Source organism: Chrysemys picta, chromosome 1 (genome assembly GCF_011386835.1).
Source record: "Chrysemys picta bellii isolate R12L10 chromosome 1, ASM1138683v2, whole genome shotgun sequence".
In the NCBI taxonomy this organism is placed as follows: domain Eukaryota; kingdom Metazoa; phylum Chordata; order Testudines; family Emydidae; genus Chrysemys; species Chrysemys picta.
In genome coordinates this window covers 174,622,626-174,649,974 of record NC_088791.1, presented here as the reverse complement: position 1 = coordinate 174,649,974, position 27,349 = coordinate 174,622,626, and the positions used below count along the sequence as shown (strand labels likewise).

Here is a 27,349-nt window from a genome sequence, read left to right as displayed (position 1 = left end):
TAAGCAAATAAAAGTAAAAACATTCATCTAAAAGTTTCTCTCACCCCATAATCTCCTGCCCAGCCTTTACTGGCCAGGACCCATCACAGAGATCAAAGCTCTTGATTTCTGTGTCTCCTAAGGTGAAGGATAAAGATGGAATCTCTCTGTTTCTCATATCCCCAAAGGATGTCTTTATATTGCAAGTCAAGGACGACCCCAGAGCGTTACACTAATAAAATAATACTAACAGGATCTTATAAGGCGGGCAAGGCAAAATGCCACATTTATTGTAAATACAGAGAGAGAGAGAAATTACCAAAATAGTTAGCATATGCTTTTTAGACAGACACACACACACACACACAATCCTGCAGTGATGTTTATAGTTACCAGTCCAGAGTCTGGATCAATCTAGTGGCCAGCCAGATTGGTCGCAGAGGGCAGCGGGGCTCTATTGGTCGCGATACGATGCTCCTGGAGTGTGGCAAGATGAACCCAAAGTCCCATGGCTAAGCACCCTGTTCTTATAGGTTTTTTGCTCTGTTGAAGTCTATGGGAATTGCGTCATCCTGCTGATTGTTGTTTGAATCAGCAGGTGGCACATTGCTGATGACTGAATGTCTGAGAGGGGCACTTGGGTGGATTCCGGCCTGCCCTCCAGGAGTCATCCGGTTATCTCTAGTCTGCGCATTCTTCGGCCAATCGAGACTGGAGTTGTAATTCTTAGGCTGGCACTTCCCTGACCATTCATTCTTTATCTAAATCAATTTATCGTTTTTATCTAAATCAAGCATCAATTCACATACATCCTCTATTTTAACATACATTTATTACTTATTACTTTACTATTTCTTAACTTCTAGCAACTCTCAGGATGTTGCAAATTTACTTAAACTTTAACATACATAACAAGCAAGTTAAAAGCTACTAAACTTTGTTCTGTTTGGAAGAACAATTACAGTTGTTTTTGAGAACAGACTTTCTGTCTTAGGATGTGTTAACACAATTAGCAGTTTGGCCTTGCATGTTTCTCACAGAGAGGGAGAGACTCAGAAATGGAAAAAGCAAGAGGGCTAAGCTGTGGGGAATTCAATTGAATTCAATCTTACCCCTTGTCTCTCTTGGCCTCAGACTTGTTAAATACATACACTTTATGGTTCTAATACCGAAATTCCCTGATATGGTCCAACATGAGGATTCAGTCTCCTGTGTCTCTCGGGGGTGCTGGAGCCATATTAAGTCAATCTCTTGAGTTCTTTATTAGGATAATGCCTACCGGTTTACCTCGATGGCTTTATTTACTGCTAATATTTGAGATAAACCCATGTTTCTTTGTCTAGGACAAATCCATTTATTACCCTTACCTAGGCTAGGCTGTCTGGTCATAAACATGTTTTAGTAACATCATACAGAGGGAATTCATAATTTGAGATGTAATGTTAACACATGCGTTTTACAATGTTAATAACCAGTAAGTTATTAGCTTTCACATACTATCTCATGAAGCATATTTTGTACAAATATTATTGCAGTAGCATGTAGGGTATGAATATAGGGGTGTGTAGGGTCACAACTAGAAAAATTAATTGAAGTGTTTCTGCCACTCAAACAAGAAAATTGCTCTACAGTTAATCTAAGAAAGACCTTGCTTTGTTTATTACTCTAGTTAGAATAAATAGAAAAAAAAAGTATCAGTACCGGAATCTTATGCGTTTCAAAGCAATGTTTAACAAACATGTAATACACATATTGTAAAAGCACAACCTTCTCAAGAGTTCAATGATTCTATTTGTTTCCATCTGAATGTGTAATACAGCTGCAGCAAAGATACCCTCCCAAAATACAAGAAGAATCTGTTAAATTTGGTGTACATTCTTCAGAATACTTAAAACTAGGTATTATTGATGACACTGCTAGACTAAGCAGATGGTGTAACACTTGTCTTCAATACTGAAAAATGTTAATAATCAATGCTTCATACATTATAAGCTACATGCATAAAGTACAACCTCTTTTGCTCACTTTAATATTGGTAAAGTAACTGTTGAGAGCCTTGAATATCCCATATCTCTTGGGCGTTTCAAGCTAATACGTAGTATGGAAACAGTGAATTAGAAACATGCAAAAGAAATTAAAGTCTATGCAATGGACTAGTTCTATTTAATACACAGCATAGTCTTCAAGTTTAAGCTTTTTTGACAAGATAGCTAATCAAGTAATTAATATACTTATAGGTTAGAACAAACAGTTTAATAAATTTTAAGTTTTTCGGCAATTCATTCATAATCATTCAACAGAATACAAAATAGACTTTGCAATCAAATATTTAGACTGTACCCCACTGAACAAACTCCCTCCCCCCCCCCCCCCCCAACTTATATGCACGGAACCCATTCCCCAACCTATGCCCAAAGAAAAGCAATCCACTACAATACCTTGTCACTGATACTAGTCTACAGGTTGAGGATAGCAATCAGTTTAAAACTTGGTCTATAATTCATCCAGTGTTAACTAGTGCCACAAACATATTTGGCTGCAAATGTAGAGCAGGATAATGTGTGATTCAGCATTGTTTCAGAGAATCTTAGGTAAACCGTAAATATAGACCAGGACAAACTATGCAGATTTACTGGTCGCTCAAAACAATTAACAGGAAAGAACATTCTTAGCCTAAGCTTAAATCTGACATCAGCTTCCCCCAAAATAGAGAGTTATGTACAAATACTACCATAGTACTAGCAACAGCATGTGTTATTTATTGCTGACTATCTAATATCTTATACACAGAATGAAATATAAAGTTGCATATGATAGAGGAGATCAATGTTTTTCTTTTGTTTGCTGTTAAACACACCAAAAAAGCCCAACCTAAAACAAACACTGGTCAAATTCACCAGTAGAGTGTGATCCAAGTTACATGCACTACACACAACTAACTTATTCCCTATGTTCGATAAAGCACTATTCTCTCTAATCAATGCTAACACAGGGCTCTAGTAGTTAGTCCCTCCAGTTTTAAGGTTGCTATCTTAAACGGTTTCCTGTTAGAAGCCAGATTTTCAGCCTCCCTCCAACTCAACCAAAAGACAAATTAGTTCTCCTTAGATTTCATATCCCAAGTTTCCAGATAAAATTTATTTTTTCTGTGAAGTTTAGAAAAAAGGTCAAGGAATTTAAGTTCTGGAGTTTCCAGGATTTCCACGTTTGTTTGGTTTTTAAATAAAACACAAAACAACAAAAACCCACACAATTTTTGGCACCTTCTGTCTACACAATTGTTTGGATTATAAGCTCGCATTTTCTCCTCCTCGCAGGCCTGGCCAAGAAACAGTACTTTTTTTTGGGGGGGGGGGGGTTATTTGGGGGGGGGCAGGGAAGGGAGGTAATGGAGCATTGAGGAACTTCTATATGTTATAAAGAACTGTTTTGGCTTTGTAGATATAAACATTTAATTTTTTTAAATAGTTCATTATCAGTTTACTTGCTCCTATTGGGCTGAACCTTGCCAAGTAGGAAACTTCTTGCCAACTCTCACAACTCTAGCAACTCCACTCAGGAGCTCATCTGCAGGGCAGACAGCAAGACTCACTGCTCTCTACAGAGCATGCTCTTCTTTGGGCACTCAGACCCTCTTTCCTGCCTTCCACAAGGAATTCCACTCCAAGCACCCTCACTTCCAGCCTTACCCAAATAGCCACTGTCCAGAGGTATACATCTCTTTATTTCCTCCAACCATAGCAAACAACTGAGATTAAGGAGCATGACACTTCATGTTCCCGTCCCCACATTAACTTCCACGGAAACTGCTTGATAGAAAAATCAAGCCACTTATTTAGTTGCCTAAATCTGCATTTCAAAAACAACAAAACAAAAACAAAAAGGAAAAAAAAAAACCCAACAACAACTTTAGGCACCCATTTTTTAAAATCTTGGCCCAAGGGTTACCGGAATATTTTACATTTAATTAATTTAACAAAGAGAAAGAACACAAATAGTATTGCAATGCAAAGAAGTGAAGTGATGCAGATGTTCCTTACAAGTGGTAGAAGAAGACCCACTGGTAGTTTGGGATGTAATCTCTGATATAGCCTCATGCCAAATGTTTGGATCTCTGAGCAGTCATCTGTATGGCTCAAATGGTCACTGTTTTTTAGATAATTTTGGGACTTAGGGCATGGAAGGCAGCACTTATTTCTTAAGAGACAATCCCCTTACAGAATAATCCTAAGGGAAAAGACAGTTACCTTTTCTGTAACTGGTGTTCTTCGAGATGTGTTTCTCATGTCTATTCCATAATAGGTGTGCGTCCTCGCCATGTGCACCGGTGCTGGAAGTCTTTCTCCTAACAGTACCCATAGGGGAGCACCCTAGCAACCCCTGGAGTGGCGCCTGCAGGGCGCGGTATAAAGGGACCTGCGTGTCCCCCCCCACCCTCAGTTCCTTCTTGCCAAAAAACTGACAGAGGGGAAGGCGGGTGGGATGTGGAATAGACATGAACACCACTTCTCGAAGAACACCAGTTACGGAAAAGGTAATTGTCTTTTCTTCGAGTGATTGCTCATGTGTATTCCACAATAGGTGATTCCAAGCTAAATCTGTTGGAAGTGGGAAGGAGTTCACAAACTCGGGATGGAGAACGGCCCTGCCGAATCTGCTGTCCTCCCTGGTCCGAGAGACAATCACAAAATGCGAGGTGAACGTGTGACCACGTAGCAGCCCTACAAATGTCCTGAATGGGGACATGGGCCAAAAAGGCAGACGACGAGGCCTGCACCCTAGTCAAGTGCGCCTTCACAATTGGTAGTGGAGGGATTCCCGCCACGTCATAACAGGTACAGATGCACGAGGTGATCCAGTTGGAGAGCCGCTGAGTGGAGATCGGCCAACCTTTCATGTGCTCGGCTGAGGCAATGAACAGTTGCGAGGATTTTCTGAACAGCTTAGTCCACTCCAGGTAAAAAGCCAGAGCCTGTCTCACATCCAGAGTGTGGAAGTGGTGCTCCTCGCTGGATGCCTGGGGCAGAGAATCGGAAGAAAAATGTCCTGGCCCAACTGATAGGCGGAGACCACCTTCAGGAGGAACGAAGGGTGTGGGCGGAGGTGGACCTTATCTTTATGAAACAGTGTACAGGGGCTCGGAGGTCAGGGCCCTGAGTTCCGAGACCCGCCTAGCCGATGTGATCACAACCAGGAAGCCCACCTTCCACGAGAGGTGTGACCAGGAGCATGTGGCTAGTGGCTCAAATGGAGGCCCCGTGAGACAGGCCAACACCAGGTTTAGGTCCCACTGTGGGACTGCGGGCCTAACATACGGGAAGAGACAATCCAACCCCTTAAGGAATCTGCCGGTCATAGCATGGAAGAATACCATGTGGCCCTGTATCGGCGGATGGAAGACCAATAGGTCCGCTAGGTGCGCCTTGACTGATGAGGGAGCCAAGCCCTGGGCTCTAAGGTGAAGGAGGCAGTCTAGAATAAACTGGATTGGGGTGGCCACTGGGGAAACACCCCGCTCGTCCGCCCATCTGGAAAACAGAGACCACTTTGCCAAGTAGGCTCAGCGCGTGGAGGGCCGCCTGCTTTCTAGGAGGATGTGCTGAACCCCTTCTGAGCACATCCTTTCCTCCCTACCTAACCATTGAGCAGCCACGCCGTGAGGTGGAGTGCCACTAGGTTGGGGTGGAGGAGGCGGCCCTGGTCCTGGGAGAGCAGATCCGGGCGGGATGGCAACGGCCATGGTGGGGCGACCACCAGGCCCGTGAGGATGCCATATCAATGCTGCCTGGGCCATGCCGGGGCAATCAGAAGGATCTAGGCTTTGTCCATCTTTATCTTTTCCAGCACCTTGCCGATCAGCGGGAACTGGGGAAAGGCATAGAGAAACTGGCTTGACTAACACAAGAGGAAGGCATCAGAGATAGCGCCCTGTCCCAGCCCCCCCGGAGCAGAACGGTTCTGCCGAGTCGTGAACAGGTCCACCTGGGGAGTTCCCCACACTTGGAAAAGTCTGTGCACCACTTCTGGGTGGAAAGACCACTCGTGCTGAGAGGAGAAGTCCCTGCTCAAGTGATCTGCCCGTGCGTTCCGTGCACCCGGCAGATGGAAGGCCTATAGGCAGATGTCGTGGGCTATACAAAAGTCCCACAGCCTGAGGGGTTCACGGCAAAAGGCAGAGGATAGGGCCCCGCCTTGCCTGTTGATGTAGAATGTAGAGGCCGTGTCGTCCGTGAGCACCCTGACCACCCGGCTCCCCAGGTGCGAGTGGAGGGCCATGCATGCCAGCTGTACCACCCTGAGCTCCTTGACGTTTATGTGGAGGGTCAGATCCTGAGCTGACCACAGAGCTTGGGTCTGAATGTTCCCCACATGGGCCCCCCATCCCAGGTCCATCGTGTCAGACACCAGTTCCAGTGACAGGGCCCTGCCCCTGAATGGGACCCTTTGGAGCATGTTTCTCGGGGAGGACCATCACCTTAAGGAGGTGATCACTGGCTCAGGCACCGTGAGGACTTTGTCTATCCTGTCCCTGGCCTGGGAGAACTCCCAGGCCTGAGAACTCCCAGTACTGCTTCTATCACTCCTAGGCCTAGGCCTGAGAACTCCCAGGCCAACCAGAGCTGGAGGGGCCTCATTCCGAGTCTGGCGTGACGGACCACATACGTGCACACCGACGTGTGACCCAAGAGCTGGAGGCATGCTCTGACTGTTGTCACCGGAAACCTTGTGACAGTGTCAATGAGCCCCTTCAGGGTCTCGAACCTGTCCAGTGGGAGGGAGACTATGGCCGATGAGGCGTCCAGGACCACCCCGATAAACTCTGTGTGTTGTACCGGGACTAACGTGGACTTGGTGTTGTTTACAAACAGGCCCAAAGTGGTGCACGTGGACAGAAGGAGCGCCACATGATCCCGCACCTGCGACCGGGAGCTACCCTTGACCAAGTGGACAGGCCAAACGGGAGGACCATAAATTGGTAGTGTTCCTGCCCCACCATGAAACGGAGGAAGCGCCTGTGTCCCTCGAATATATGAATGTGGAGGTACGCGTCCTGCAGATCGAGGGCGGCGTACCAGTCCCTGGGATCCAGGGAGGAGATGATGGAGGCCAGGGAGACCATGCAGAACTTGAACTTCAGCATGTACTGGTTCAGGCCTCGCAGGTCCAAGATGGGGCTGAGCCCCCCTTTGGTCTTCAGGATAAGGGAATAGCGGGAGTAGTACCCCTTGCCTTTGAACTCCCAGTACTGCTTCTATCACTCCTAGGCCTAGGAGCCATCCCACCTCCTGCTCAAGCAGAGTCTCATGCGAGGGGTGGTTGGGTGGGGAGGAAGTTAGCTGGAGGGTGTAGCCCTGGGAGATGGTGTTGAGGACCCATTGGTCTGAGGTCAGCTGCAACCACTGCGGGAGTAAAAGCACACAACCGATTGGAAAAGGGAAGCTTTACTGAGGGTGGATCCCTGATGAAAACTGGCAGGGCGCTCCCGGGCATGCTGTCAAAACCGCCTTTTCCCAGCTAGTTTGCCTTTGGAGGACCCAAGCTGGGGGGCAGGCGGGAGACTGCCTCTGTGGGCACCTCTTATAGTCCCGCAACTTCTTCTAAGCATTCTTGTATTTTGAATGGATGGCCTAAGCGGGAGTCTGCTGCGGCTTGAACTTAGGTTTAGCCAGAAGCTGGAACATAGAGATCCAGAGTCTGGAGAGAGTCGTGTGGGAGTCTTTCAGGCCATGCGGCTTTGTATCCATTTGTTCTGCAAACAGAGCTTTGCCATCAAACAGGAGGTCCTACAGGGAGGGCTGCACCTCCCTGGACAGCCCAGAGAGCAGGAGCCATGACGCCCTTCTCATGCACACCACGAGGCCGTGGACCGCGCGGCCGTGTTCGCTGCATCCGAATCTGCCTACAGGGTTGCCCTGGCAGTCGCTGTGACCGCCTCCACCAGCACTTTGAACTCCTTCCTGTCACGCTCCTGGAGGGAGTCCTCGAACTTGGGCAGGGAGCCCCACAGACTGAACTCATACTGGCCCAGGAGAGCCTGGCGGTTCGCCACCTGTAACTGGAAGCTCGAGGACAAATACATTTTTCTTCCAAATGAGTCCAGCCTCCTTGAATCTTTATTTTTCAGGGTAGAAGCTGGTTGGCCCTGCCATTCCCTGTGGTTGACCAATTGGACCACCGGGGAGTTAGGAGCACGGTGGTTGTGTAAGTATTCATGCCCCTTGGTGGGTACAAAATACTTGTGTTCCACTCTCTTAGAGATGGGGGCCAATGAGGCCAGGGTTTGCCACAGGACATTTGAAATTTTTGCCACACCTTCAAGGAGAGGCGAGGCCACCCTGACCAGTGCCAAGGAGGAGAGTACATTAAACAGGGAGTCTGAGGGCTCCTCCATCTCCACTGCTTGGAGGTAGACGCCTGATGCCACTCTTTTTAAAAGAGTTCTTGGTTCCTGTGGGATGGAGGGAGGAGGGGCCATAATCACCTCATCCGGGGAGGGTGAGGAGGCCGGCGCGATACTTTGTGTGTCCACTGGCACCAGAGGGTCCACCACCTGGTCGGTCTCTGGGCACAGTGCCGAGGACTTACCTCCCACTGACTCCTTCCTTGGGGGTCTGGAGAGGGAGGCCAATGGTCCTTCTGAGGCTCCGGCAACCAAGTGAGCCCCCACCGGGGGCTGCGTCAGGGGCCACAGTGCCCACTGGTACCATCCGGCTGGCCACAGGGCCCAGCGCCACTGCACCTGCTGTGGCACCAGCGGAGCTGGCTGTTTGGCCTGGCTGGCCATTGATGGATGACTATGAAGGGAGGCCGGGCTGACATACGACCTGCCGCTGTCCCTGTACCAGGAGGAGCAGCAGTGCCGGGAGAGATGCCGATCCCAGGACCGCGATCCCGACGTGGAGGACCGGTACAGTCGGTAACAGCTGCTCCACGATTGGCTCCAGCGGGCAGACCTGCGACAGCGAGACGCCTGAGGCTGCGGAGGCAGTACTGCGGCGGGGTCCTGAAGCGGGACGACGAACGGGAATGAAGTTTATGTTCATGCCGCGACTGGCTGCGATAGCCCCTCCGAGACGAGGACCTTTCGGCTTTGTCTGCCTCAGTCCCATTGGTGTTTGCTCCTTGAGGCGGAGCGGTGCCAAGAGTCTCGGTCAGACGGAACCCAACCAGATGGGCTGGTGGGCATTGAGGGCGATCCACGTGGACTTTGCCCTGAACGGTTGCTGGGCAGCGAACGGCGTCGGGAATGTTCCCTCGACCTGACTGGTACCGAGCCAGGGGTGACTGTGGAGATCCCAGCAGTGGCTTGCCTCTGGAGCGCGGGGCTCACATCAGCGGTGCTCCTGGTACCGGCATGGACATAACATCCTGGGCCCTTGCAGGGCCTCTGGAGTGGAGGGTATCCGGACATCCAGGGAGGCCTGCTCCGAATGGGCTGGGCTACTCTGCTCGACTTGAGTCGGAGGCCTAGAGGCTGGTGGGGATCGAGGGCTGCCCAACATGGGTCTAGCCTCTGTCACGGGTTTACTCCGGTGCCGCGGCGAAGAAGGCCTCTTCCTAGCCTTCTTGGCGTGCCCTGTGGATGGGGAGCGGTGCCTACAAGTTGATGGCGCCGAAGGGTCGCTGTGTGCCGACACCGCAGTGCCCGGTGCCGACTCAGAGCGGGACGCCAGAGCCGGGGTCAGCACTGACTCCATCAGAATAGCCTGGAGCCTGATGTCCCTTTCTCTCTTGTCCAAGGATTAAATGACTTGCAAATCTTGCAGCGATCGTGGAGATGGGTTTCCCCAAACGGCGTAAATAGTCCGCGTGCGGATCACTCACTGACATAGATCGCCTACAAGTGTCGCACGACTTAAAACCTGGGGCATGGGGCATGTGCTAACTAACTACAGGTACCATACACTGAACGAACAAGCAGTTTTGGGGACAAGCTACAGCAAAGCTGGAGCAGAGCAAATCCGAAGCAGCTTCACTGGCAGCAAGAAGGAACTAAGGGTGGGGAGAGCACACAGCACCCCTTATATCGCGCCATGGAGGTGCCACTCCAGGGATTGCTAGGGCACTCCCCTACAGGTACTGCTAGGAGAAAAACTGCCGGCACCAGTGCACATGGCGAGCACGCACACCTATTATGGAATACATATGAGCAATCACTCGAAGAAGAAATTCATCTTTAACAACCTGGCTAGTTTCCGTCAATAATAAAACTTAATTTTCCCTGCAATGCCTACACCTGCCTATGTTACCAGACCCTGAGATTCTGTAACAATACAAAACAAACACTTCAAGTGAATTGTTCTCAGAGGGATAATATCTCATAATTCTACCTCCTGTTGTGGTTTAATACTTAATGGATTCACACCTCAAAGGCATTCATTTCTCTCTTACAGGTTTACTTTCTTAGTAAGGAAGTTTAACATATTGTGCTGTGATGATCTTGTGCTAAAATGTTGTTAAAAACTGACATCCTCATTGAAGAATTGCTATAGTGCTAATAAAGGAAGTACAAGACACTACATGAAAGAAGTGGGGGGAGCTGCATACTGAATGGCTTTGAAGAGTACTATGGATGTTAGCTGGTCTAGGAGTGCTCAGGTACTGCAGCTCTGCAAGTTGTCTACGAGAGCAGTGCTCTGAGGTTGGATAAGGAAACAGTTGCTCAGGGAACATATTTTGCCATTGGATAAGAAGGAAATTGTTACTTTACTCTGCACGTTGCAATAGCTTAGAGACTTATGGAGGGTTCAAATAAACGTTTTCTTCTCTGCCTGCCGAGAATTAATGATTCAATTGCGTTTAATTGCTTGGGTGAAGAACAATTAAAAATGCCCTAGAATGATGGCTAAGGGACAAACTACTCTTTGTATATGCATAAAGGAGTGAAGTAGACAATAGTATATGAACACCTTGGTGGAGAAGTCCCTTAGTCCCAGACATTAAGTCAGAGGTTCTCTGACACAAGTGTCGAATACAGAAGTATTTACTTTCTAAAGATGTACAACTTTTGAGTTGTTTCCTCAGCTGATTGATTGAAAAGTTTCCTGCAAGTGGGATTTTCTGTAATAATCTGCTGTGGGTTTGTGATCACATACATAAGATTATTATTAAATTGAAGAGATGCATTTTGTAGTCCCTAAGAACAGGAACAGTACTAATAAAGTACAAGACACAACATGACAGTAGCAAAGAAAGCTACATACTGAATGGCTTTGAAGAGTACCAGAGTACAATGTGTTGTGGGTGAAGGGAAACTGATACAGGAGTGGCAGGCTGGGTAACTAGATGCCATTATTTGTACAGTACCAGCAGTGTGTGTGGCTCTTAAAAAGACTGCAATGTAAGCAAAATCCCTGCCCTTAAGCTTATCAACCAAAGACTTAGCAAATGAAGAAGAGGGGAATGAAGGTATCAGAGGGAACAAAAAAAGATTATATATAGTGAAATTAAGTATCTTGCTAGTTCCACAATTTTCCACCTTTTTAAAAATTCAATTCTACTTTTCAGAGCATCGCCAAGTGTTCCCCCAATGGAAAAACCACAAAATACCCATGCAAAGTACTTCCATTTAACAGACATAGAAACAGAGATTAAATAATTTGCCCGAAGTCATAACAAAATAGTGCGAGAGCCAGCAGTATGACAGAACTTGACTTCCAAACACTTGTACTTTAACCGGTGGACAACATTCCCTCTTTGGGAGATTTTTGAGTGTCCATTTGTACACATAATTGCCCAGTTTATTAATAATGTTGCAATAATTAAGCATGCAAGTGTAGTATTGCATAATGATTTTTTCACCTGGACCTAAAGCCTTTTTTTATTATTATTATTATTTTAAGAACTGTTCACAATTTTTCTTTTTTCATCCCAGGAACCATTATTTTCTGCAGAAAAATCCTCTTACTCATCAAGGCACTTTTCAATTAAAACATTATTTCAGCCCTTTAGTCTCACCTTGCAACAGCACTGTCCAGAACAGAATCCAGAGGAATTTTAAACAGAAAGCAGGCATAAAGTAGTCTATTATTATTTCTACTGCAATAGCACCTAAGAATCTAGTTAATGACTCTTATGTTAAACCCCTCTTTACTAAAATTTTATCATTAATCTTGATTTGACACTTCAGATAATCACACTGAACATCAGTAACCCAAATAGACCAAAACTAAATGTAATCAAAACAGACACATGCACATAACCAACAATATTCATAATTTCATCAGACAAGTACGCAAATACTGACAAACTAGACTCTTATAGATTTTAACTCACTTGAAATGTTGGGACTACAACTACTACAACATTCACAGTTTAAATAGTGCAGTGCTTTCTCAACCCAGACAGAAAAAAATCTTAAGCACTAGGATGATCATGAGGTATCAACTGAACTGACCTCCCCCATTTATATCAGTCATGTTAGTGTCAATGTCTTGGTAACACTATTTACATTTTAAAATGTAGAACAAAATCCACAAATATTGTTCCCTTCCCTTCTATACAGAGTTGTCAGATAGCAACCCACAGAATTGTTCTTTGGTCAGTGACCAACTCAATATCGTAACTGGCTAGGGCAGAAACTGCTACTTTCTGAAGGAGTAATTAGACTAGGCATACCCACTGCAATCTGGTTTAAAAAGGAGCCATGGGTGCAGGTCATTTCCCCCTTTCTGCGTTTCCTGCAAAGTTAAGGCCTTGTAACAAAAGATGCCACTCACATATGACATGGATGGCTGCTTTCAGATGTATTTCTGCGCAGTATCAAGTAAACTGCTGCACTTTACCGACTGGAACGTCTGTTACTATATGCACTGTTTTGACACTTGTCATCAGTTTCATTTCGTTAAATGTAAGGGGGTTTTAGTACTCTCCCTCCCCTTCCCCACTACCATCATTGCAATTTTTCTTCTTTCAATGGTTAAATACATCAAAAAGGGGGTTCAAAGAGTTTCTGTCAACTATCCAAAGGCCTCAGCTCTGCATACACTTAGGAGAGGTAAGTGGGCAAAAAAGAATACCACCTGCTGATTATGGCTATACCATTTTACAGCAGATGAGATTTCCCCCCCCTTGGCTCAGAAGTCAACAGGTGCTCAGCACAGCTGAAAACCATCTTTATGCCCCTTTTCCCATCTCTTCCCCAGAAGAGGCTCATTGCTTAATTATTCTTGGAAACATGACTTTTCTGTAATGCCACATATATTAAACAGAAATTGAGATTCTCTACTTTTTAATAATTGGTATTTTTCTTATTTTTTTATTGCCTCAGCCACGTTACTATATTTATTTTAATTACTCTTTTCATTAATAATTACTATTCAGAATGGGCATGTCACCTCATAATTGCTTGTATAATCTGCTGCGCTCATCACATGAAAATTCTTTGGAAGTTACAAGCTTGCATTTGGAGCATCAGGTTGATCAGGAATAAATGTCTGCAGTGAACATTGGGTCTTCGCTGATGTACCCCACCATGCAAAATCTTTGTCAAAGTGTCCCTACTTAAGATGCTACTGCATCTTCACTTAATTAATTGTTCAAAAGTAGCGACCATCATAATGTATTTTAAAATTCAGGAAAATTGGGTGTAATTTTTCAATGTCACTTCCCAATGTATCAGTACATCACTTAATTATCACAAAATCATTGTTTTTGCAGCTATATTTGAGAGACTTCGCACACAGCTGTGTTTGCCAAGTTGGGAGTTAATAAAGGAAACGGGATACTACAGAGGAAATTATATGTTCTCACAAGATCTTCTAAGTTAAAGAGCATCTGTGGCTTTAGAGTCTATGCTGTCATAGCAATCTAAACTTAAACCACAAAACAAAATGAGCTTCTAACAGCAAGAATGTGTATTAAAAATTAAAGCAATTCTTTCAGTGATATGTAGTTTGCATATATTATAACCCATACGTTCATGGATGGAACTCTTTTGTTTGTATTTTAATGGTTAGTGCATTATAAAAAATTAAAGCTGCAGTACATCACTCCTTCTCTTGGTAGGTCCAAAAATACTCTGAGTCCACGCTAGGCAGCCTTTAGTCCTAGCTGCTATTCCCGTTGCTAAGTCCATAAATATGCATCTGCAAATTAACTGCTCATTTTCATTATGTAAAACAAAACATAGAAAAGATGCGCACAGATACTATTCACTTTACTATTTTAGTCTTGTTTCAAAATTAGGATTTAGAGGTTCTAATGCATTTTAGGAAATCCTGACTACTGCAATCAAAGTGATAAAAAAGTAGCATACTGTAGCTTTTAATCACACATACTCATTTGTACTCGAGGTAAATTGGGTAATACATTAACAGGGGAAAGGTAAAGACTAAAGGCTTAAAGTAAACATCTGTGCTGTAAAGCAGTAACCTTTACTAATCCAAAGCTTTAAGTTCCCACACCAAATATATAACTTCCCAAAAATAATCAAGAAAAAAAAATCAATACATTTGTATGATTTTATACTATACTTAGGAAACACAACATATAGTTCCTTTAAAGTAATGCTGTAATAGCTCTAGATTCTACATTGTTCCAAAAACCTATAAACTCAGCATACTTATTAATTTAGTGATGGGTTGATAGTTATTCTGAACATCACCTTTAATCAGTGATATAATTTTCAAGATATCCCCAAGGAATACACACCTGTGATAAACCTGACCTGCCACTGGATGTCATTGCTACTGTATAAATGCAGTTGAAAGACCCTTAACTGTATCTCTAAATAAAGAGCACTGAAAAGTTCAGAAAAGAGTATGCTTCAAAAGGTGTACAAAAGGTGGGTTTGAGAATTCAACGCTACACAAGAACTGTCTTGACATGCTGCCTTCTCTTCGATGTATTAGGCAGAGCGCCACAATCACCAGCACAGTACCAGAAAACGTTTATAAAATGGTACAAAGTATTTAAAAATATATAACATTTTTGCACATACATTAAAAGAGTGTTCCTTTAAAAATAAATGTACTGTTTTCTAACCAGGTGGCTGCTGTTATGGACATCAGAAGTGCTCCCACATAATTCATCAGGATTTCACCACCAAAGTGTTTTGAAATTTAGAGCAGTTGAATACAGAGTTTTTGCTATATAAGCCATCTAATTCAGCTGAGCACCTGAGAAGTAAAAGTTGTGTCCTGAATCTAGAAATGTGGATATTAATACTTACCAAAAAACAAGATGCAGATTTAAAACAAATAAATTCATATCTGAGAAGCTTTGGGTATCTTTCCATAACAGAAGAGCTGCCATGCCAGGGAAGGACAAGTCCTATCCCTCCTCAGCCCAGCCAGGATTTGCAGCTATGAGTCCCCTGACTGGGGGAGACTGGAATTTCACAGGGAAAAGCTTATTTCACGGTCATTGACACAGTTTTCATGGCCGTGAAATTGGTAGAATCCGATCTATATGCCAGCATGGCTTAAGTATTAATCATATGCGGTCAGGCCCTGAACTCGTGTAAATCAACATATCTGCAGCAAAGTCAGCAGAGTGACACAGTCTTACACCAGTTGAAGATCTGGCCCAGAGTGTGTTAAAGTGTCTATATTAACATTTTGGCTTAATCAACACAGAAACCCAAAAGGTCATATGACTAGAGCCAAAGATTTAACTTTTAGGAAGAATGGTGAGGTGACCATACGTTTGGGGGGGAGGAGGGGGAGGAATCAAGCCACACTCTCAGGCCTTGACTAGATAGGAAAAAAGCTGTGACGTAACACATTTTAATTAGGTATTTTAAACATGTTTGCACCTAAAATAGGGAATTTTTAAACACCTCTAAAATATCGATCAGCTAACATGTTAGAATATTAAAATCTGTCTATGCTAGGTGATGCCATGTTTTTTTCACATCTGGTTAGCTCACTTACATTAGTAACCCCAAGATAAAAACAAAACAAAAACATATTTGTATTAGTAAAGACAAGACCAAAGACAAGGCAATTTGTGTCTTTTTTTTTTTAAACTCAGATTAGTAGATTAAGGTAAACCCTATGCTCCCCCATAGTCTTTACCACGCCCTGCTAACCCATGGGAAAGTTACAAACTTGTCTTCACTAGTTAGACAACGGGATGAGTTAAACACACGTCTTCCCACCCCCTTCCTCCCTTAATAAAGTCCCAGTCACAAGAGAACAATCCTTCCTTTCATTCCCCCGTGCTCTCTGTCCCCTTCAACTCTAAGCTTTCAAAAGTGAATTCCAAGATATATTGCATTTTTTCTGGATATTCGGAACACAGGTCACCTATGTAACTATTGATTTAATTAAAGTTACTCCCCATTTAAACCAAAATAAGTGACAGGACAATCAGACCAATAGATTTCAAAATGACCCAAGGTACAAGTCCCTTGTTTTTGCTATATATGGAAGTGTCTACAGATCCTTGCCACTTTCTATTATATTTAGCATTCACAGTCACCCTCCTACCCAACTGAATAATCTTGCAAACCTTGTGAGACAAATTATATTTCTTTAGGTCCTGGATTTCAAACTGAAATCCAGACAGATTAGGTTGATAAAGCAACTGCTTCTTAATCTCTTTCATGGCACAGCATTAGTTTCTCTGGATTCTGAAATAAATTTTGCATTCGTTGTATTAGAGGTTTGAGTAGCTGTAGATTTAACAGTTATTCCCAGTAGAGAAGAGAGATTTTGGTTCATGTATTGTATAGTAGAAAAGTTTATATGAACAAAGACTGAAGAGACAGTCTAGCAAGTAAAACTTCAGTATGTTATTCAACTGTTTTTTTTTTTTATTTAAAAAAAAAAACCCACAGAAATGGAAGTCTGAAGCCTTGTAAGCAGTCAATGTCTACCAAACTGTTCTTACACATGCCTGTTCTGGACATTAGATCCACTCATGTGCCAGCGTGAATGTTATCATGCCTTAAATTAATCAGCACCAGCAATACCTGAATGTTTTGACACTGAACCTTTGCTATAAATTTCCAGTATAACATGGTTGAGGCAAAATATCTTTGTTACAAGAAGTAGGAATACATTAGGAAATTTTGGACCTAAAGCCAGGTCATCACATGACGTTAAGACCTATAGGAACACACAAAATTTTGGAAAAAAAGATGATCTACATTTACTATAGATACATTTTTGTTGAGGAAACAAATCACAGAATATTAATTTTACCCATTAGCTAACAAACCAAGCCACAAAGCTCCTCCCCATCAGAGGACAAAGAATGACTCAAAGTTTGCTTAACCTTTGAACCTCTAATTTGTATGAAGCAACACATGTTGAAAACCAAACTAAAAGTTGAGCAAGTTGTATGAAACACAAGCATGAAATATATGCATATTCTCTGTGTCATTACATGACTTCAGGAGGGCATTATGTTCCTTTCTGGAAGGATCTATTTAATTCACCCTGGCATCAAGTCTTAATTATTCAACCTTTTTCTTTTCTTCCTAGTTCATTAGAGATGACTCTTCACAATCCATTTGTAGGTCTGCTGAACTCTGCTATGGAAACATTTATCTCATCATACTGTCAGGAAACATATAAAAAATAACCAAATTTTTAGAGCTAATGACACCTCTAGTAATGTCTGAAGGTATTCAAAGTGAAATAAGCACCTGAAATTATCAAGTCCTTTTTTCCCAGTGGAAATAAAAGATGATGATAAACTACTGTGCAAGAAGGAAAGAATGTGACTCCTTCAAACTGGATATGAATGTTAATCTGAAATAGAGGGGTCAGCTTTAGTATTCCATACAAGTTCCACTATCTTGAACTTTCTTCTAGAAAGGCCAATTAGTTGCCTCATTCTGGAGAAATGGATTTAATGCATTTGTTTAGCTATAATATGTAACATATGTACAGAATATGTAACCATGTACTGAAATTAAAATTTTGGGATGGGTCATAGCAAACTGTGACTCAAGTAATCTGAATACGGGTATAGAGAGTAACCGCAAGTCTTGTAACACCAAGCAGTTATGATTAGCAGTAATGACAATTCATCCCGTTGTCATCATGAATTTTAAGTGTATTTGTTAATTAAAGATCTAATTACCAAGAAGTTATTCTACTCAGAAGGCAAGATACAAACAGTCCATCCTATTCAATGGCAAAGTGCTTATGTTATGTATCACAGTACACCGATCGCTCACTCAATACCAAGTGGAAATCCTCAGTCTTCATGGATCTCCATGAGATTGGCCTAAGTTACCAACAGATTTCCTCTGAAACAGTGACATACCTAGACAGATAGTGCCATAGTTTCTAAGCATTGTGTCAACCTCAAGCATGAAACTTATGGAAGCAACAGGAAGAACTGTGATGCAGCTGTCCTAAACCTATGGAACTCTTCTCTGAAACTGGTGAGATTTGTGGACATCACTTGTGCAACTAAGCTTTCCCACAGCTCCATTGTTGAAATAATCAGCTTAATATGGAAAAAAAAGATGACTACTATATATCAATATCTAATCCTTGCTGCCTCAGAGGAAGGAGAAAACAAAAATGTACCAAATGTAAACCTTTATCCTGTAGTAATTATTTGTTAGGAACACAGCTAGTATGGTAAGGAGGATGATATAAATGCATAAACACAAGATTAAATGTACAACATTACCTAGGTCTTGTCAAGCTTTGAATAACTAGTGAGGAGTAGCTATTGCTCAAGAGCTATTCTGCACTAGCTCCGTGGGTGGAAACTCTGATTCCACACTAAGAGCACCTTTGGATTCACCTAAACTACATACTTTCAAAGTTAGGAGTTAGTGTGAAGTAACTATTGCACCATGAGTCCACACCATAGTTGTTCTGCACTAACTTCCCGGTGAATTCCCCATGTAGACCAGCCCTTAGACTGCAGACAATACATTGTATGTATGCAAACTGTTGATCTGTTATATTTACAGTATTGAACAAGTGTTCTAATTCGGCAAAAGTTCAATTTTTAGTATAACTGAGAAAAAATAATTACCATTAAAAACTGCTAAATGGTTTTGTACGTACTTTGAATAGTCAAAAAGTCTGCTGTCCCAAAGACTATGAGTTCCTCTAGGACCAGAATGGAAAAAGCAGGAATCTGTACCATCAAATTTGTTCAGACCATCCTCAGAGTTATTTGATGCATGGCTGTGTACAACATCCAATAGAACAGTAATTCCCAAGGAGTGGGCAATGTCAATCAATTCCTTCAGATCATCTGGGGTTCCATAACGGCTGCAAGCATGAAAATACAATGCATTAGGCAGAGGTAACCTCAACTTTTTTTTAAGAAGGCTGAATATGGTTTATGCAGAAAACTATACATTCATAGAGTTAATAGATAAAAGCTTAAGTAATTTATTAGGGAACTCCCATGTAGAGGGAATGAATGATCTTCAGATAGTCACAATTCCCCCCCTGTTGGAGTAGCAATTGTACAATACAAACTGACAATAAACATGTTTAAACAAAATAGTACACTATATGCTGACTAAATTATAAATAATAATTTAGGCATGATTAAAGTTTTTAAAAATGGGTTGCCCCCAAATTTGAGCTTTTTCCTCCACTCACTTCAGGAAAAAAGAAAAAAAAAAAAAACCTAGTCTTGGATAAAACTGGTTTATGAAAAGTATTCCAACTTTCACAGTCTTACTTTTAAGCAGTTTAACACACTTTGCACCTGTACTTTTCAGATTTAATGTAAAGTATTTTCTTGTTTAGTATACAAACTTCACAAATTTCTATATGATTAGAATTAAATAATCCATGATGTGGAAATTACTATGGATTCAAATGAGTACGAAATAATGAAAATAACACCCCCGCCCAAAATTTGCCACCTGTTACAAGTTGTTATCCGACTTTTACTTACTTGGTGCCATTATTACAGTTCAATTATTTTTTTTTAAATCATCAAAGGCTGTCAATAGACAATGTGCAGTTTGTTCAGCTAATTAAAACCAATTAAAGCTTCCTAAGTTTTTCAGTCGCTTAAAAATAACATTCAAATTTACCTTCATTATCTTTAACCATCACCTATTTCTATAAACTGTTGGGCCTCAAAGCCATCTAAATACAGTCTGCTATGAGTATGTAATAAATTTAATTCTTACAGGATATGCAACTTGTCATTTCATTACATGACTACCCTTTTTGTAAAGCAAAACAATTAGGCAATATCTATTATCAACAAGCACCTTAAAGATACTTTTATTTACCACAACACAACATGCTGGACATCATTTGTGCTAATTCTCAATTTTGCACAAAAGTCTATGGATAAAAAAACACAGCTGAGGTCCTAAAGTTCAGAAGCTGGGATCAAAATACTTTGCCAATTAACATTTCTCATGATCTTTCTATTATACTGTACACTATATTAAAATTTCATATAGAACTGATAATTCTAGACAGCTGTTTGATAATTATAGACAGCTGGTTTGATTTATTAGGATAAAAAAAATCAATACAAAGTGAAGTCTGGATATGATGCCAGAATTCTTACAGTGTGCTATTTGCCTAAATTGTGCTATTTGCCTAAATTTAAATACTATTTCACCAGCCACAGAAAAAAGTGAAAGGTGTGCATAAGTCCTTAGAAAAACCTACCTTGATGCTGCAAAAAAACTTGTGATTTGATAACCAAAACTTGCATAGTAAGCATGTTCCATAATAGCCATCAGCTGAACACAATTGTATCCTGTTAAAAAAATCCCACAGTTACATGTCTAAACCATAATTTGATACACATATTTGATATACTAGAAAAGTTAATTACATCTAAACGGCTTCTCTTTCCTTATTTTATCTGGTTCTAAATCTCTAATGTCCAATTAATAATTAAGCACAGACTCAGTCTTTCTTAAAAGTAATGCCATTTTAACATTTTATATTTGTATGACCTTCCCATCAAAAATGGGAAGGTCAATTTCTCAGGTGATCTACATATGAATAGACAGATTCAATATATCAGTTTGAACAAGCAATAAATGATATGCAAATATAATCTTAATTTGACTTCAGAATATTAACGACACCAATCTGCATGTCCTGAACTTCAGTTGCACTTTTGATATTTACAGTGTTGTCATGAAAGCAAACTAAGAGTAACTAATTAATAGTGCTATATCTTGCACTTTACCAAGATTTTTCTTAGTATTTCAAACACATTTTATTTCCATCTTTAATCATTACATATTTTCTTTCCAAACTCGTTTCCCTCAAGGAATCTTTCGAAAAGAACAAACATTAAAGCCGTATAATTCTGCTTTGAGCTTATGAAGCAGCTGAGAACCAAGAAAAACTTTTTTTTGGTTCCTTATTCAACCCAAACGTGTTTCACTAGGATATTAAATGAAGAAAATCTAAAGGGAAAAATTATATTTTAATGATGAAACTGTCATACTTAAAACAAATCTTTGCTAAGCTAACTGTAATATCAGCAAATAAATGCCCTATCAGCACGTGATAACCTTCAGGTCTATTTGAAAAGTCTGTCAAGACCACAGTTTCTCTTTACTATTCGTTTTAAACTCAAATCTTCAGCATATTATTTAGCCTATGCTTCAGCCTAACTTTATCCTGTTTATTTAATTTATCTGTGATGTCACGCTTACTTTTGCCCTCAAAGTCATCATAGTTACTATAAAAAAAATGAGCTAGCATTAGCTCAGCAATTTGTCTAAGGTATATAGCCATTTTACAATTGAGGATTGTTGCATGGTTACCCACAGCATTTTTGTAAATAAACAGTACAAATTATGTCAAATGATTATCCTTTTATTTGCTTACTATTTATCTTGTTGTTTGCCATGTATATATTTCTTTACACTTTTAATATTTCAGCATTCTGACAAAAAAAAGAGTGCCCCTTAAGAAAATTATTAAAAATAACAAATCCTTAAGTAGGTCTGGCTACAAACAGGTAGATACAATTTAAATCAGGCATACCCGTAAATGATTGATATTGTGCATACACTTATATTATTGTTATTTTGAAGTCTGAAACCATTTTACATTGTATCCATGACATTCCTCCTCCCCCTAACGAAAAATCTGTAGGCAGAGTTGCATGCTTTCAGACTTCCATTGTAAACATTAGTCTCCTGGAAAGCAAGAAATTAGTTTACAAGAGAAAAACATCACAAGATTAAGTGATAAATCTGTATTTTTAGCTGGTTATGATTGGCGGTCCCCAAATACAGAAACTCACTCACTCTGGCAGTCAGCTAAACTTTAGTGACAGGTTTCAGAGTGGTAGCCATGTTAGTCTGTATCAGCAAAAAGAACGAGGAGTACTTGTGGCATCTTAGAGACTAACAAATTTGCTTATGCTCAAATAAATGTGTTAGTCTCCCAAGTGCCACAAGTACTCCTCGTTCTCTTAACTTTATTGAATGATGAAAGGCATTTTTGTCAAACACTGACTTTAATATAAATCATTATATTTTATTTATGGTTGGTTTGGTTAATATGTGGATGAGCGCTGTGTGTATCTAGTGTTTGACATCATATCTGGTTTTACTAGCTGCCATTAATATGCCAACATTTGCCATAGATACCAAATAAAGTTAGCATAGTTATTTCCCATTCCAAACACAGTAAGGCATATCATCACTGTAGGGCAGTGGTTCCCAAACTTTAACAGCCCGCGAACCCCTTTCACTAAACTGTGAAATCTCGTGAACCCCCTCCTAAAAATGAATATTTTCAGGGATTTAAGTTTAACTTTCCTCAGTGTGATGGATGCCCCAACTGCCCGGCCCCACTCTCCCTGGGGCTCGGGCTGCCAGCCGCATACAGAGCGCTGGGGTTCGAGCTGCCGGCTCCCCTGCTGACGGGGGCAGGGCTCAGGCTGCCGGCCCCAACTGCCCGGCCCCGCTCTCCCTGGGGCTCGGGCTGCCAACCCTGCATGGGGAGCGCTGGGGTTTGGGCTGCTGGCTCCCCTGCTGACGGGGGCAGGGCTCAGGCTGTTTTGTTTTAAACTAAGTAACTAAACAATGTAACTATTCTAAAGGAAGGGAAACAACTGGGATGTTACTAACAACTGCTCATATGTTCTTCGCAACTGTTTCCTAGAGAGACCGGGGAAGAGAATCAGCACTGCCCCGAGTCCTGTCTTTAGCTGAGGACGGTTGAGAAGGAACTGAGGGGGGCACGGGACTCGAGCGCTCAGGCAGATTTTAACAAGACCACGAGACACCAGCGGAGCGCATGCGTCCTGACCAGGCACTGCTACCGAAGATCTCAGATCAACGGCGCATCGTCACCTAGAGTGGAGCACTCGAAGAAGAACATTCAAATTATCACTTTAAAATTGTCACACGTCACATAGTAAACTTAAAACTAGATACAGTATTTTTTCTATATACATATATAGAAAAATAAAATGTAGCTAGTACATTACAAATAACTGAAAACAGATTATTTAAGCTTCACACACAACCGAACCCCTCCCACAGACACTCAATTATCTTTTCCAATAAGAGCAGAGACGTATTACAATTTTCTCTCGACACACATTGCACCAAGAAGCATGTTACTTACCAAGATCCTTTATTTTAGGTAATATGTTGTATGTAAAGTTTTTATAAGAAGCAACTTTCCCTTCTGGGGAAGCAATTCCCACGTGGGATTCATAAATTCTTAAGCTTTTTGGTTTCTTTGGTTGAGGATGTTTGCGCTATTGAATAGAAAATGGTTGTCATTAAAGCATAGCATCTGAGAATGTCAATCTTGTTATATAAACACACTGTTTACACAAGTAAGAGAAAAAAGAACCAGTATATTAATTTTAAAATCCGGTAAGCGAATTGTTATGCAACATATTACCACTAGATGAATGCAATTAAAATTGTAAATACAAAAAACAAAACAAAAAAACTACTCCAATATGAAGATTGAAAAAAAAAAAATCAGAGAACTTGATCACTCTTTACTTGACATCCTCACAATCAGTACTTCAATGAATCCATTGCGCAAATGTCTTGAAGTGCTGATTTTGTGTGAAAGTGACTTTAAAACGGCACAAAGAAAACAGGTCTGCTGATTGTATTCTTAGTCAGATCTGCTCAATTTAATGACAAAAGGATTTTATTTTATTTTATTAGTAAAGCACATTCTTCTGGTTAGTGCAGGACATAAAAATTCCTTTGCCAATGTCAGGTAGAAAATTCCACTCAGCTGGGGAACCTAAGTTTTACAGAATATAAGCATTCATTAAGTACAGTTCTAAAGACCACCTTTCAAATGTGACAACTAGAGCTGGTCAAAGAGCCTCTGGAAAAAAATTCCAAACTTGGGGGAAAAAAATCACTCTCTCCCCTGCCATGCCTTCCTTTCGTTCTATTGCATTCAATGTCAAAAAGGACTCTTGTCCAAGGGTTTTCACTACCACCAGCGCCCACACAAATACACATTTTCCCCCATACTATCTTTTCAAAATTTCTCAAAATTTGGAAAAGGTTACAGGGTGGCAAAGTCACTGCATTTCATTTTCCTTTTGCCAGCTGAACTTTTCCAACTTGGAAAAGTTTTGAAATAATGTGGAGGAAGAGGGATGAAAAAAGCCCAACAAATATTTTCCTGCACTCAGTGGCCAAAAAAAAAATAAAAGGGGGGGGGAGAGGGAGGGAAGGAAGGGGGGAAAGAATAGTTATTTACTCTGGCTCTTTGAGATGAGTTTTCCACATACATCCCACTTCTTGTCCACATATGCCCCACGGGAGGAAGATTGGAGTTTTGGCTATCAGTGTCCTTTGGGCCACGACTGCATTCTAAATGTTCCCCTGGCCTCCTCACACACCTGAGGACATGAATGGTGGAGTAGGCCCAACAGTTCCTTCATCAGTTCCTTCATCAATAAAGAATCCAGGTAGTATAGGACTTTGTAGTAGAAGGAAAGGATGGCAGGTTGTGGAACGCATCCTTCCACCAACCTAGTAGCAAGAAGACTTCTTTCAGGACTTCCACAATTATATTCATATGATGTTTTATGGATAGATACATGGATTTCAACTACTCTGTATACAGCATAGGTAAAGTCTGTCATATTGTGAGACATGGGTGCAGAAGGCCATGTGACCAAAGAAGGATGCATCTGCAGGGTGAGCCTGCAGATGATTGATGAGTCCTACTATTGCCTGGAACCTCTCCTGTGGTAGTTAAGCTCTTGCTGACCTCAGATCTAATATTGCTCCTATATATTCTGTAGTCTGGGTTAGCAAAATGAGGATTTTCCCCTGTTCATTTGGAACCCCTATATGGTAAAGAGCCGTAAGACATTGTAAATCGAGTTGGTCATTGATCACCTGCTGGGAAAATTTTACCCAGATCAGCCAGTTGTCCAGGTCTGAATATACCAGACTGTAATGTGTTCTTAAGTGGGCTGTGCCTGCTACACTCTTGCTGAATACATGTTGGTGCCATGCAAAGACTAAAGGGCAGGACCATGTATTGGTAGTAAGTCCCTCACTATGAAACTGAAGTATTCTCTCTGTTATGAGTATATGGACAGATGGAAAGAAGCATCCCAAAGCTGAAAACTACAAATCCATCTTATTTAATGAGGGGATAATTGATTCGTTGGGAATAAAAAGTAATGGGAGTCGCAAGTTGCAAAAGGGTATCTAATTATTGATTTAACAGTATCTTGTAAGAGGGGTCCCTGGAAAGGAAAAGGGAAGAAAGGTGGGGCTCGTAAGGGCCTGGAATTGGATAAAATACCCCTTTTTAAAATAGTTTCCAGGACTCGGTGGTCTGAGGTGATCTGGTTCCAGGATTCCCCAACAATTTTTTTAAAAAGTGGTCACTAAGTGTGTGTGCATGCATAGGGGACAGAGAGGGGTATAACTCCTGAAATGGCTCTGATTAGCTCTTGATGATCGAATCAAACTTGTTGCTGTGAAGTAGCATGCACCAAGGATGCAGTGCAAGAGGGCTTCCTGCAGGGGAGCCTTTGGCTCCTTCCATTGTGGCCCAAACATTATCTGTGGGTGACAGTACTAAGGTGTAGATAGCCTCAGTCTGATGATGCTTTGGGATGTGGTCTGCTTCCTCCTTGGTGCTGGCAAGTATATGCTCAATGAGCAGAGAGTGGCTCTCAAATCCTTTAATGATTAAAGGCCTTCAACTGTTTGCACACTGATAGATCATAAACTTCATGAGAACATATAAGAACATAAGAATGGCCATACTGGGTCAGACCAAAGGTCCATCTAGCCCTGTATCCTGACTACCGACAGTAGCCAATGCCAGGTGCCCCAGAGGAAGTGAACCTAACAGGTAATGATCAAGTGATCTCTCTCCTGCCATCCATCTCCACCCTCTGACAAACAGAGTCTAGGGACACCATCCCTTACCCATCCTGGCTAATAGCCATTAATGGACTTAACCTCCATGAATTTATCCAGTTCTCTTTTAAACGCTGTTATAGTCCTAGCCTTTACAACCTCCTCAGGTAAGGAGTTCCACAAGTTGAGTGTGCACTATGTGAAGAAGAACTTTCTTTTATTTGTTTTAAACCTGCTGCCTATTAATTTCATTTGGTGATCCCTAGTTCTTGCATTATGGGAATAGGTAAATAACTTTTCCTTATCCATTTTCTCCACATCACTCATATACCTCTATCATATCCCCCCGGAGTCTCCTCTTTTCCAAGCTAAAAAGTCCTAGCCTCTTTAATCTCTCCTCATATGGGACTCATTCCAAACCCCTAATAATTTTAGTTGTCCTTCTCTGAACCTTTTCTATTGCCGGTATATCTTTTTTGAGATGAGGAGACCACATCTGTATGCAGTATTCAAGATGTGGGCATACCATCCATTTATATAAGGGCAATAATATATTCTACTTCTTATTCTCTATCCCCTTTTTAATGATTCCTAACATCCTGTTTGCTTTTTTGACCACCTCCGCACACTGCGTGGTCGTCTTCAGAGAAGTATCCACGATGACTCCAAGATCTTTTTCCTGATTGTAGCTAAATTAGCCCTCATCATATTGTATGTATAGTTGGGGCTATTTTTTCCAACGTGCATTACTTTACATTTATCCACATTACATTTCATTTGCCATTTTGTTGCCCAATCACTTCGTTTTGTGAGATTTTTTTGAAGTTCTTCACAGTCTGCTTTGGTCTTAACTATTTTGAGCAGTTTAGTATCATCTGCAAACTTTGACACTTTTTAACCCTTTCTCAAGATCATTTATGAATAAATTGAATAGTTTTTATTCCTATAGCACCTATGGGAGGTCCTCTGTTGATTTTGGACTCCTGGGGTATTCCACAAGAGTGGAGCCCTGAAGCCCTGCAATGAAGCAGCCCATTGTTATGTTTGGGCTATTATATGGAGATATACCTATCTCATAGAACTGGAAGGGACCTTGAAAAGTCATTGAGTCCAGTCCGC

The 27,349-nt window shown here is 41.7% G+C and overlaps 1 protein-coding gene across 4 annotated transcripts in view; it reads right to left on the bottom strand.

The window, feature by feature from the left end:
* GBE1 (1,4-alpha-glucan branching enzyme 1) overlaps positions 1 to 27,349 on the bottom strand; it is a 285,371-nt gene that overhangs the window by 110,610 nt on the left and 147,412 nt on the right. For all 4 annotated transcript variants that reach the window (XM_065575460.1, XM_065575466.1, XM_065575471.1 and 1 more), the window contains 3 exons: positions 23,487 to 23,622; positions 20,550 to 20,640; positions 18,963 to 19,172 (listed from right to left, as the gene is read on the bottom strand). In XM_065575460.1, the coding sequence (XP_065431532.1) occupies positions 18,963 to 19,172; positions 20,550 to 20,640; positions 23,487 to 23,622 (437 nt within the window). The remainder of the gene's footprint in view (positions 1 to 18,962; positions 19,173 to 20,549; positions 20,641 to 23,486; positions 23,623 to 27,349) is intronic.